General features: G+C 37.5%; 1 protein-coding gene across 8 annotated transcripts in view; it reads left to right on the forward strand.

Moving 5' to 3' along the window:
• The window catches only part of XPNPEP3 (X-prolyl aminopeptidase 3), a 170699-nt gene that overhangs the window by 12386 nt on the left and 144423 nt on the right, over window positions 1–13890 (forward strand). For 5 of the 8 annotated variants that reach the window (XM_077168945.1, XM_077168948.1, XM_077168943.1 and 2 more), the window contains one exon: window positions 7687–7803. In XM_077168945.1, the coding sequence (XP_077025060.1) occupies window positions 7710–7803 (94 nt within the window). In that variant the 5' untranslated portion in view covers window positions 7687–7709. Of the gene's footprint in view, window positions 1–7686; window positions 7804–8655; window positions 8802–13890 lie in introns of all 8 variants that reach the window. The other 3 variants (XM_077168950.1, XM_077168949.1, XM_077168951.1) reach the window with 2 other exon arrangements.

Here is a 13890-nt window from a genome sequence, read left to right on the forward strand (position 1 = left end):
ACCTCATAACTGTGGGAATACGTACTATTTTTAATTTTTAAATAGTTTTTGAACTGATAATACATTCATGTGGATAAAAACTTGAGAGAAACAAAAAGAGTTTAGAGGGCAAAGCCTTCTTTACACACCCGCCCCAAGCTAACCTGTTTCTTTTCCTCAAGGAAGCCACTATCATCATTCTTTTTACTCCATCTAAAAGTAAATCTATTAATATCCCCTTCTTCAAACATATAGTATCATTCTATTTTTTTACTGATTCAATAAAAAAAAGAAATTAACACAACATTTAGAAATCATTCCATTCTACATATGCAATCAGTAATTCTTAATATCATCACATAGATGTATGATCATCATTTCTTAGTACATTTGCATCGATTTAGGAAAAGAACTAGCAAAACAACAGAAAAAGATATAGAATGTTAATATAGAGAAAAAATAATAATAAATATATATAAAAAAAAGGAAAAAGAAAAAAAACAAAAGACACAAACAAACAAAAAACTATAGCTCAGATGCAGCTTCATTCAGTGTTTTAACATAATTACATTACAATTAGGTATTATTGTGCTGTCCATTTTTGAGTTTTTGTATCTAGTCCTGTTGCACAGTCTGTATCCCTTCAGCTCCAATTACCCATTATCTTACCCTGTTTCTAACTCCTGCTGGTCTCTGTTGCCAATGACATATTCCAAGTTTATTCTCGAATGTCAGTTCACATCAGTGGGACCATACAGTATTTGTCCTTTAGTTTTTGGCTAGACTCACTCAGCATAATGTTCTCTAGGTCCATCCATGTTATTACATGCTTCATAAGTTTATCCTGTCTTAAAGCTGCATAATATTCCATCGTTTGTATATACCACAGTTTGTTTAGCCACTTGTCTGTTGATGGACATTTTGGCTGTTTCCATCTCTTTGCAATTGTAAATAATGCTGCTATAAACATTGGTGTGCAAATGTCCGTTTGTGTCTTTGCCCTTAAGTCCTTTGAGTAGATACCTAGCAATGGTATTGCTGGGTCGTATGGCAATTCTATATTCAGTTTTTTGAGGAACCGCCAAACTGCCTTCCACAGTGGTTGCACCATTTGACATTCCCACCAACAGTGGATAAGTGTGCCTCTTTCTCCGCATCCTCTCCAGCACTTGTCATTTTCTGTTTTGTTGATAATGGCCATTCTGGTGGGTGTGAGATGATATCTCATTGTGGTTTTGATCTGCATTTCTCTAATGGCCAGGGACATTGAGCATCTCTTCATGTGCCTTTTGGCCATTTGTATTTCCTCTTCTGGAAGGTGTCTGTTCAAGTCTTTTTCCCATTTTGTAATTGGGTTGGCTGTCTTTTTGTTGTTGAGCTGAACAATCTCTTTATAAATTCTGGATACAGACCTTTATCTGATATGTCGTTTCCAAATATTGTCTCCCATTGTATAGGCTGTCTTTCTACTTTCTTGATGAAGTTCTTTGATGCACAAAAGTGTTTAATTTTGAGGAGTTCCCATTTATTTCTTTCTTTCTTCAGTGCTCTTGCTTTAGGTTTAAGGTCCATAAAACCGCCTCCAATTGTAAGCTTCCTAAGATATCTCCCTACATTTTCCTCTAACTGTTTTATGGTCTTAGACCTAATGTTTAGATCTTTGATCCATTTTGAGTTAACTTTTGTATAGGGTGTGAGATATACGGGTCCTCTTTCATTCTTTTGCATATGGATATCCAGTTCTCTAGGCACCATTTATTGAAGAGACTGTTCTGTCCCAGGTGAGCTGGCTTGACTGCCTTATCAAAGATCAAATGTCCATAGATGAGAGGATCTATATCTGAGCACTCTATTCGATTCCATTGGTAGATATATCTATCTTTATGCCAATACCATGCTGTTTTGACCACTGTGGCTTCATAATATGCCTTAAAGTCTGGCAGCGTGAGACCTCCAGCTTCGTTTTTTTTTTTTTTTTAAAGGAAAGACAGAGAGAAGGAAGGAAGGATAGAAGGAAGGAAGGAAGGAAGAAAGGGAAACATTTTTAAACATTTTCTTGTTTTATTGTATTCTGTTTCTCCGTTTTTTGTTACATGGGCTGGGGCCGGGAATCGAACCGAGGTCCTCCGGCATAGCAGGCAAGCACTTTGCCCGCTGAGCCACCGCGGCCCGCCCACCAGCTTCGTTTTTTTTCCTCAAGATACTTTTAGCAATTCGGGGCACCCTGCCCTTCCAGGTAAATTTGCTTGTTGGTTTTTCTATTTCTGAAAAATAAGTTGTTGGGATTTTGATTGGTATTGCATTGAATCTGTAAATCAATTTAGGTAGGATTGACATCTTAACTATATTTAGTCTTCCAATCCATGAACACAGTATGCCCTTCCATCTATTTAGGTCTTCTGTGATTTCTTTTAGCAGTTTTTTGTAGTTTTCTTTATATAGGTTTTTTGTCTGTTTAGTTAAATTTATTCCTAGGCATTTTATTCTTTTAGTTGCAACTGTAAATGGGATTCGTTTCTCGATTTCCCCCTCAGCTTGTTCATTGCTCGTGTATAGAAATGCTACAGATTTTTGAATGTTGATCTTGTAACCTGCTACTTTGCTGTACTCATTTATTAGCTCTAGTAGTTTTGTTGTGGATTTTTCCAGGTTTTCGATGTATAGTATCATATCGTCTGCAAACAGTGATAGTTTTACTTCTTCCTTTCCAATTTTGATGCCTTGTATTTCTTTTTCTTGTCTAATTGCTCTGGCTAGAACCTCCACACGATGTTGAATAATAGTGGTGATAATGGACATCCTTGTCTTGTTCCTGATCTTAGGGGGAAAGTTTTCAATTTTTCCCCATTGAGGATGATATTAGCTGTGAGTTTTTCATATATTCCCTCTATCATTTTAAGGAAGTTCCCTTGTATTCCTATCTTTTGAAATGTTTTCAACAGGAAAGGATGTTGAATTTTGTCAAATGCCTTCTCTGCATCAATTGAGATGATCATGTGATTTTTCTGTTTTGATTTGTTGATATGGTGTATTACATTAATTGATTTTCTTATGTTGAACCATCCTTGCATACCTGGGATGAATCCTACTTGGTCATGATGTATAATTCTTTTGATGTGTTATTGGATTCGATTTGCTAGAATTTTATTGAGGATTTTTGCATCTATATTCATTAGAGAGATTGGTCTGTAGTTTTCTTTTTTTGTAATATCTTTGCCTGGTTTTGGTATGAGGGTGATGTTGGCTTCATAGAATGAATTAGGTAGCTTTCCCTCCACTTCAATTTTTTTGAAGAGTTTGAGGAGAGTTGGTACTAATTCTTCCTGGAATGTTTGATAGAATTCACATGTGAAGCCGTCTGGTCCTGGACTTTTCTTTTTAGGAAGCTTTTGAATGACTGATTCAATTTCTTTACTTGTGATTGGTTTGTTGAGGTCATCTATGTCTTCTTGAGTCAAAGTTGATTGTTCATGCCTTTCCAGGAACCTGTCCATTTCATCTTAATTGTTGCATTTATTAGCGTAAAGTTGTTCATAGTATCCTGTTATTACTTCCTTTATTTCTGTGAGGTCAGTGGTTATGTCTCCTCTTCCATTTCTGATCTTATTTATTTGCATCCTCTCTCTTCTTTTTGTCAATCTTGCTAAGGGCCCATCAGTCTTATTGATTTTCTCATAGAACCAACTTCTGGTCTTATTGATTTTCTCTATTGTTTTCATGTTTTCAATTTCATTTATTTCTGCTCTGATCTTTGTTATTTCTTTCCTTTTGCTTGCTTTGGGGTTAGTTTGCTGTTCTTTCTCCAGTTCTTCCAAGTGGACAGTTAGTTCCTGAATTTTTCCTTTTCTTCTTTTCTGATATAGGCATTTAGGGCAATAAATTTCCCTCTTAGCACTGCCTTTGCTGCGTCCCATAGGTTTTGATATGTTGTGTTTTCGTTTTCATTTGCTTGAGATATTTACTAATTTCTCTTGCAATTTCTTCCTTGACCCACTCATTGTTTAATAGTGTGTTGTTGAGCCTCCACGTATTTGTGAATTTTCTGGCACTCCGCCTATTATTGATTTCCAACTTCATTCCTTTATGATCCGAGAAAGTGTTGTGTATGATTTCAATCTTTTTAAATTTGTTAAGACTTGCTTTGTGACCCAGCATATGGTCTATCTTTGAGAATGATCCATGAGCACTTGAGAAAAAGGTGTATCCTGCTGTTTGGGATGTAATGTCCTATAAATGTCTGTTAAGTGAAGCTCATTTATTGTAATATTCAAAGTTTCTATTTCTTTATTGATCCTCTGTCTAGATGTTCTGTCCATTGATGAGAGTGGTGAATTGAAGTCTCCAACTATTATGGTATATGTGTCTATTTCCCTTTTCAGTGTTTGCAGTGTATTCCTCATGTATTTTGGGGCATTCTGGTTCGGTGCATAAATATTTATGATTGTTATGTCTTCTTGTTGAATTGTTCCTTTTATTAGTAGATAGTGTCCTTCTTTGTCTCTTTTAACTGGTTTACATTTGAAGTCTAATTTGTTGGATATTAGTATAGCTACTCCCGCTCTTTTCTGGATGTTATTTGCATGAAATATCTCTTCCCAACCTTTTCACTTTCAACCTATGTTTATCTTTGGGTCTAAGATGTGTTTGCTGTAGACAGCATATAGAAGGATCCTGTTTTTTAATCCATTCTGCCAGTCTATGTCTTTTGATTGGGGAATTCAGTCCATTAACATTTAGTGTTATTACTGTTTGGATAATATTTTCCTCTACCATTTTGCCTTTTGTATTATAGATATCATATCTGATTTTCCTTCTTTCTACACTCTTCTCCATACCTCTCTCTTCTGTCTTTTTGTATCTGACTCTAGTGCTCCCTTTAGTATTTCTTGCAGAGCTGGTCTCTTGGTCACAAATTCTCTCAGTGACTTTTTGTGTGAGAATGTTTTAATTTCTCCCTCATTTTTGAAGGACAATTTTGCTGGATATAGAAGTCTTGGTTGGCAGTTTTTCTCTTTTAGTAATTTAAATATATCATCCCACTGTGTTCTAGCTTCCATGATTTCTGCTGAGAAATCTACACATAGTCTTATTGGGTTTCCCTTGTATGTGATGGATTGTTTTTCTCTTGCTGCTTTCAAGATCCTCTCTTTCTCTTTGACCTCTGACATTCTAACTAGTAAGTGTCTTGGAGAACGCCTATTTGGGTCTGTTCTCTTTGGGGTGCACTGCACTTCTTGGATCTGTAATTTTAGGTCTTTCATAAGAGTTGGGAAATTTTCAGTGATAATTTCTTCCATTAGTTTTTCTCCTCCTTTTCCCTTCTCTTCTCCTTCTGGGACACCCATAACACATATATTTGTGCGCTTCATATTATCATTCAGTTCCATGATCCCCTGCTCAAATTTTTCCATTCTTTTCCCTATAGTTTCTGTTTCTTTTTGGAATTCAGATGTTCCATCCTCCAGTTTACTAATTCTAGCTTCTGTCTCTTTCAATCTACCATTGTAGGTATCCATTTTTTTCCCCTCTTTTCTACTTTGTCCTTCACTCCCATAAGTTCTGTGATTTGTTTTTTCAGATTTTCTATTTCCTCTTTTTGTTCAGCCCATGTCTTCTTCATGTCCTCCCTCAATTTATTGATTTGGTTTTTGAAGAGGTTTTCCATTTCTGTTCGTATATTCAGCATTAGTTGTCTCAGCTCCTGTATCTCATTTGAACTATTGGTTTGTTCCTTTGACTGGGCCATATCTTCAATTTTCCTTGCGTGATCCGTTATTTTCTGCTGGCGTCTGGGCATTTAATCAGATTTCCCTGGGTGTGGGATCCTGCAGGTTGAAAGATTTTTCTGTGAAATCTCTGGGCTCTGTTTTTCTTATCCTTCCCAGTAGGTGGCGCTCGTTGCGCTCGTCTGTCTACGGGTCCCACCAGTAAAAGATGCTGTGGCTCCTTTAACTTTGGAAAACTCTCGCTGTGGGGGAGGGTCGCCAGCCACAGCGGCTTGGGGGAGTACCGATCCGAATCTCCCAACCCGCCCGGGAATCCGCGCATGGGGGGAGGGCGCCGGCCGCCGCGGCTTGGGGGAGTGCCGATCCGAATCTCCCAGCTGGCCCGGGAATCTGCGCGTGGAGAGGGTCGCCGGCCTCCACGGCTTGGGGGAGTGCCGGTCCAAATCTCCCAGCCTGCCCGGGACGCCAAGCGTGGTGGGGGGGGCGCCCGCCGCTGCGGCTTGAGGGAGTGCCTATCCAACGTTCCCAGCCGGACTGGAAAGCCACGTGTGTGGAAGGGACCCCGATCGCCGGTCTCCGCGGCTTGGGGGACCTCCGATCCATTTCTCCCAGCCGGTCCTGGGGGCCGCACTTGGGGAGGGGGGCACTAGCCGCCGTGGCTTGAGGAGACCGCCTGTCCAATTCTCCCAGCCGGCCCCGGAAGCAGGGAGGGAGGGACTCTGGCTGCCAGCCGCCCCGGCCCGGGGAAGCGCACGCCCCTCGGTGATCTCACCGCAGCAGATTCTCCCTGCTGGTTCAGCCGTTCCAGAATGGGGCATGCTGTCTTTTTGGTGTCTGTCGTGGCTCCGGGAGCTGTTCTGTACCGTTTCTACTTCTTTAGTAGCTGTTCTGGAGGAGGAACTACGACCCGCGCGTCTTACTAAGCCACCATCTTCTCCAGAACCTCCAGTATCATTCTATTTTTAACATATACACTATTAAAATATTTCCCATTTTATAGACAAGAAAAAAGATGCACAAAAAGGTTAAGTTACTTTACAAAAGCAAGAGCTACTAAGTGATAGAACTTGGATATGAACAACAATCTATTTCTAGAGCGCATAACCACTACATTACATGGTGTCCACTACCATTTCAATTGCAAATAATTAAATATAAGAAGTTAATCAACTGTCTCTCTTTTTTAATGCTCAGACAAAATAATAATAGCATACCCAAGCCTTCTATTTTGGACCCATCTCACAGCATTTTATTAATCTTTCTGTTCTCAAAAATCTTGTGTATAAATCCACCACTGCATTTTCAATTTCATATTGATTTTATCCCATCTGTTTAATCTCAGCTATTTTATCTGATCTCCACTAGACTGTTCATTCTCCGAGGACCAGGATAAATAGTCGTGTCTTCTTGTATGTTTCCCAGCATGTGCTCCAATCATACGCTTAAGAAATCTTTGCTGCATGAATACTAATAATGGTAACATTTACTGTGTGCTAACTATGATTAAGCATTTTTATATGATATTTTATCTCACGCTAGCATTCTAGGATTAAATAATTTAGCTTATGTGCTTTTTCTCATTCTTAATGTATTCTTAATAAAAATGTTAATTTCCTTATCCTGAATTTTAGGACACAGCTTCTCGCTACGTTAGTTAAAGCCTTCCAGGCCTCTCCCCTGCTTCTGATTGTTCCCGTCCTTCTATTCATATAGCTCGTTATTTATGCTTTAATTATATGTTTATAGACCTCTGTTACAGCAAACTAAAGTCTTTAAGGGTAAAGATATCTCATTTCTGTTTTTTCTAGGACCGGTACAAGCTCTGGCACAAAGGAAGGTCCCATAAATATTGAGGGAAAGAAGGAAGACAATACTAGTTTGCTTTTTCTAAAACATCCTGCTAGCAATGGTTATATGTATGTATAATTTGGAGACTTTCTAGATATATTGTTCCATTTCATTTTCTTTATTTTTCCTTCAGGGTGCATATCATGTTCACAGCGGATGTATTCCCTCCAGTCCATCCCAGAAAGGAGGATTCCAAACCGATACTTAGGCCAGCCTAGTCCCTTTACACATCCACACCTCCTTAGACCAGGTAAGACCTTTTAACCATAATAACTGTTCTTGCTTTACTTAGAACAGTGCTGTCCAATAGAGTTTTTTGCAGTGATGGATATGTTCTAAATCTGTGCTGTCAAATATAGTAATCAGTAGCCAATTATGGCTAGGACAACTGAGGGACTGAATTTTTAATTTTACTGCATTTTAATTTAAATAGCTATATATGGCTAGTGGTACTGATTTGGACAGCATAGGTACAGCACATCATCATATAAATTGTACAATAATCAGAATAATTAATAAAAAGTATATATTGCAGGGTATTTTTAAAGTTCCATTCCTTTCTCAGACATAGTTTCTAGAGCTGTGTTCTGTTAACTCTTGTGGTGAACTACTGTGTTAATAGCATTTTGGAAAATGTGGTTTTCTTGAAGGTGTTAAATACTCATTTCAAGGTTTTGTTTAACAAAAATGTTTCTGTGTAGGTTTTGCTAGTTTTTCAGATATGATTGTCAAAGATTGAAATATCCCAATTGACAAAGGTGATAGAAAAAATTGACAAAGATTTATATCACTAGTTGTTTTTTATGCTGTAAGATCCCAGTCTTCCTGTTAGTTATCTCTGTTCCTCACTTTAATACCTAAAGATTAAAAAAAATAAAAAGGCAGCTGGAGTAATTCATGATGGGGAATGAAAATAGCCCCAAAGAGGTAGGTAGGGAAAAACCAGATGCTTTGAAGAGAAAGCAGTAAGGTTTTGAAGGAAAATTAATTATTGCTTCTACCATGGGAACTTAAATCTGTAATTAGTATGTTAGCATATAAATTAAAACAATAATGTAAATGGCCTTTAGAAATATGTTACTCTTTCACTATCTCCACTCAGTGAATGATACCAGTGTGTCTCTCAGTGAGGGCTTGCTTTTGCTGATTCTTCATCAGATTGGAATTCCTGCTGGAAAGTTGGCTGAGACTCAGAAAATGCAGCTCACCACTGAAACACAAGAAATCAGAGTTTTTCAAAGCTGTAAGGTAAGATTAATAGCAATCAGGTTGGTGTTAAGTATTTCCGTACCTTATGAACCTACTTGCACCCTCAGTTTAAAAAAAAAAATCAGGGTGCTTGGTTGGTGAAGTGGTGTGCCGCCTTCCATTGCAAAAGACCTTGGTTTGATTCCCAGACCATGCATCTCCCCCCACCAAAAAAATCAGCAAAAGTGGAATTTGCATTAAGGTTTTCCAGCTTTGAAAATTATTGATTTCTTGTGGTGAGATACTTTTACACAGTGAGCTGCATTTTCTAGGCCTTGAACCTAATAATCATACTGTTAAGATAATGGACAGTGTATCAAGATGTTTGTTAAGTACATTATGTGCATGTTAACTATTAAAAAATGAATGTAAATAAATACTCACATGCATTTATTTATTTATACATGCATATATATTTTATGTGTATATATATTTCTGTGTATTTTCATATATTCATATCAGCTATGGGATAAAAGAGGTGCCTGTCCTAATTTTTAGTCTCCTGAACATAGGGTTTTGCATGTGAGGACCAGTGAGAAGGGAAAGAAATAGAATTTTGAAGCAGAACCATCAGTATTTTGAACTTTAGAGAATCACCAGGTATTTGTAATGGAGGAAAACGTATAGATATCCCAAAAATAGTAATATCTATTTCTCTATGTAGAGATGCAAAACTTGTGAAAATTTAAATGATTATGTGAAGGAAAAGAAAAATTAAGGGCATACGTTTTTTAAAAAAGTCTCTTTTACAGAGCCGAAGTCAGTTTGTTCATTTAGTATAAAGTTGTGTCATCTGTCATTTGGTTTAATCCAAAATTCTTCATGTTAACTTGAGAAGAGGCATCAGTATTTACATCCACAGTTCCCCAATATTTGTAGTAGTTAAAACATTTGGGAAACATTCAAACCCTTTCCTAATTATAGCACAAGCTCTATTTTTATTGTAGAAAATTATAGAGTACAGATAAGCTTATTTTTTTAGAATACTCACACTCAGAGAAAACCGCTGTTGAGATTTAGATATATATATTCTTTTAGATATAATTTCATATGTGTGTATGTGTGTTTCTTTCAGAATAATAGAGTAACAATACAAACTATTTGTTTAGTTATTTCCTTAAATAAATTCTTAGTAGTGAACCCAGTGATTCAGCTACTTCTGAATATGGGGAGATGTTTCCCCAGGATTTCTCATTGCCATTCCTTCCCAAGTTCCTAAACTAAAGCATTGGTAGGTTGAAAATATTGTGGGAGATAAAGGAATTCTCTTCTGGCTATGCTACTGCCACTTTACCTAGAACAGTAGAAGCAGACTGACTCCCCATGTTCTCCTTGTGATTTTCAAATCTTAACATTTCCTTAAAGAAATCTGAACTTTGTAGACTATTCAACTTTTCGTGACATTACCTTCCTTGTGCTGAGGACAATGTCTAAAGAAATGAAAACATGTTAGTTCAATCTCCTGGATCATAAATATGCCTTCCAGTTGTCACCCAGAACTATAAAATTATTCCAGATAGGAAGGCAAGTGATATTCTGAGGTGGATGTTGTGTTATGAACTCTGAATCTACTTTTTAGAAAAACTGTACAATAAAGAAATTTACATAATTTCTTGACATCCCACAAGAGTAATGCTGTCATACTTTGTTAGAACAGCAATGTGTTTAGCTCAAAAGAACAACAGAAAATTAAAAGAAAATGGGAAGAATCAGTGAGATATATTCATGCATTGTTTCCCGAAACATTTTATTCCTAAGCAAAGTTAATTTTCAAATACATGATATAATTCGAGTGATACATTTAAAAAGGGACTTCTCACCCCCAGATCTGTTGTCATTGATCTTCATCAAGGCCCCCGAATCCACTGAACTGGGACAAAATAGTCTTTTTCAATAAATGTGGCTAGGAGAACTGGATATCTATAGCCAAATAATGAAAGAGGACCCCTACCTTACATCCTATACCAAAAATGAACTCAAAGTGAATCAAACGTAAATATAAGAGCCAGGTATAAAATTTCTAGAAGAAAATGTGGGAAAACATCTTCAAGAATTAGTAATAGACTTTATACCCAAGCACAATAAAGAAAAAAATAGATAAATGGAAACTCTCAAAATCAAATGTTTCTGTGCCTCAAAGGACTTTGTCAAAAAGGTGAAGAGACAGCCAGCTCAATGGAAAAAATATTTGGAAACACATGCTTTGGTTTGTTAATGCTGCCGGAATGCAATATACCCAAAATAGAACGGCTTTTAAAAGAGAATTTATTAAGTTACAAGTTAACATTTCTAAGGCTATAGAAATGTCCAAACTAAGGCATCCAGGGAAAGATACCTTGACTCAAGAAAGGCCATCTGGAAGGCATATGGCTACTGTCGGCTTGTCCACCCTAAACAATAGGTCTGACTCCACAAGATTGGATCAGGATTAAAACATGGCTTTTCTGGGGTGCATAATAATTTCACACCAGCATCATAAGGAAAACTTATAGAAGACATAAATATGCAAATCAAAGAAGCCCAGTGAACACGAAATAGAATAAATCCAAATAGGATTCCAAGACAGATACTGATCAGCCTGTCAAATATTGAAGAGAAGCAGAAAGTCCTAAAGTCAGCAAGAGAAAAACAATTCACTATATACAAGGGAAGCCACATAATACTGAGTTCGAACTACACAGCAGGCACCATGGAGGCAAGAAGGCAGTGATATGATACATTTAAGATCCTGAACGAGAAAGACCTTTAGTCAAGAATTGTTTATCCAGCCAAGTTGTCTTTTAAAATTGAAGGGAGATTAAAATCTTCTCAAACAAATCAAGGCTAAGAGAATTTGTCAACGAGAGTGCAGATAGGAAAAGAGACAGGAGAAGGAGCTGTGGAGGGGGGCACAGAAAGGGTTACTTAAAGGATAAAAGAGAGAAAGGGAAAAGAATATATAGATCTGACAAAAACTAAAGGATAAAATGGTTCACTCAGGAACTACTCTTAAACTAATAACTTTGAACATTAACAGACAAAACTCAATAATTAAAAGATACACATTGGCCGGATAGATTAAAAAACATGACCCATCTATATGCTGCTTATAAGAGATTCATCTTACACCTAAGGGTACAAATAGATTGAAAGTGAGAGATGGAAAAAGATCTACGAAAGTTGTAACCAAAAGAAAGCAGGAGTAGCTAAACTAATATCAGATAAAAGACTCTAAATGTAAAGTGTCATAAGAGACAAAGAAGGACACTACGCATTTGTGCTGGTTTGCAACTGTTGTATACCCCAGAAAAACCATGTTCTTTATTCCTGATTAATATTTTAGGAAGTTTTTTCCATGGAGAGGTGACTCACCCACTTGTGGGTGGAACCTTCTGATTATGTAGTTTCCTTGGAAATGTATCTCCACCCATTCAAGGTGGGTCTTAATTGCTTACTGCAGTCCTTCAGCAGGAAACCATTTGGAAAAAGTCTCAGAGGCAACACAGAGAGAGATATTTAGAGATGCACAAAGGACAACACCCCTGGGGAAGCTGTTTGACACTAGAAGCCAGAGGACCGATAGATGCAAGCCACGTACCTTCCCAAACTAGCCTTTCTTGAGTCAAGATATCTTCCTCTGAATGCCTTAATTTGGCATTTTTTGGCCTTAGAACTGTAAGTTGTAACTTAATAAATTCCTTTCATCAAAGTCAACCCATTTCTGATATTGCATTTCTGCACATTAACAAACTAAAACGTTATTAATAAAAGGGACAGTTCATCAAGAAGAATAACAGACATAAATGTAGATGCTCCAAATCAAGGTATTTATTCCATCCTTTCAGAGAGGAAAGGAAGAAGTATAACTTTCATTATTTGCAGATGACATGTTCCTGTACTCACAGAAAACCCTGAGAAATCTATGACAAAGCTACTTGAGCTAATAAACAATTCAGTAAAGGGGGACATTCAAGATCAATGTACAAAATCAGTTATGTTTCTATACACAAGCAATGACTTATCTGAGGAGACAGTTAAGGGAAAAATTCCATTCAGTACAATGACCAAAAGAATCAGGTATCCAGGATAAACCTAACCAGGGATGTCAAGGACTTATACTCGGAAAAATACAGATAATTGCTAAAAGAAAGAAAAAATGGCTTAAATAGATGAAAATACCTTCCATGCTCATGGATAGGAAGGTTGAGTGTTGTTAAGATGTCAGTTCTACCCAAATTGATATACAGATTTAATGTAATACCAATCAAATCCTGACAGCCTACATGGAAGACTTGGAAAAGGTGGTTATCAAATTTATTTGGAAGGGAAAAAGACCCTAAAGAGTTAAAGAGACTCTAAAAAGAAGAGTGAACTGGGAGGACTAACACTTCCTGACTTGAAAGTTTACTATCAAGCCAAAGTGGTTAAAACAGCATGGTATTGACACAGAAATAGAAGTATCAGCTATTGGAATCAAATTGAGAATGTGGAGCTAGACCACCAAATCTGTGGAAAATTGATCTTCAATAGGTTCTTAAATCCACTAAGCTAAGGCAGAATAGTCTTGTCAATAAGTGTTCATGGGGTAGTTGGATATTGTGCTAGTTTGAAAATACTGTGTACCCCAGAAAAGCCATGTTTTAATCCTGATCCAGTCTAGTGGAAGAAGCACTTTCTTTTAATGCTGGATTCAGCACTGCAGGCTGGAAACTTGATTAGATTATCTCCATGGAGGTGTGGCGCACCCAATTTTGTGTGGATGTGACCTTTGATTAGGAGGACATGTGACTCTACCATTCCAACTGGGTCTTGATTAGTTACTGGAACCCTTTAAAATAGGAGACATTTTAGAGAAAGCCAGAAATGACAGAGCTGACAGAAACTTCAGAGCAGAGTTGACACAGATGCTGACACTTGGAGAACAGAGACATAGATGTTTGGAGATATTAGGAGCCCAGCAGACATCACCCTGAGATGTTAAGCAAGCCAGAACGCGGAGAGTGCCAAAGGAAGCCAAAAGATGAAAGCCAGCCCCAGAGAAGCAAAGTGAGAAACTTCCACAGGAACAAAGGCTGAAAGCACGGAGCCCAGGAGCAAGGGACCAGCAAAT

This window comes from Tamandua tetradactyla, chromosome 7, assembly GCF_023851605.1.
Source record: "Tamandua tetradactyla isolate mTamTet1 chromosome 7, mTamTet1.pri, whole genome shotgun sequence".
NCBI classification, from domain to species: Eukaryota; Metazoa; Chordata; class Mammalia; order Pilosa; family Myrmecophagidae; genus Tamandua; species Tamandua tetradactyla.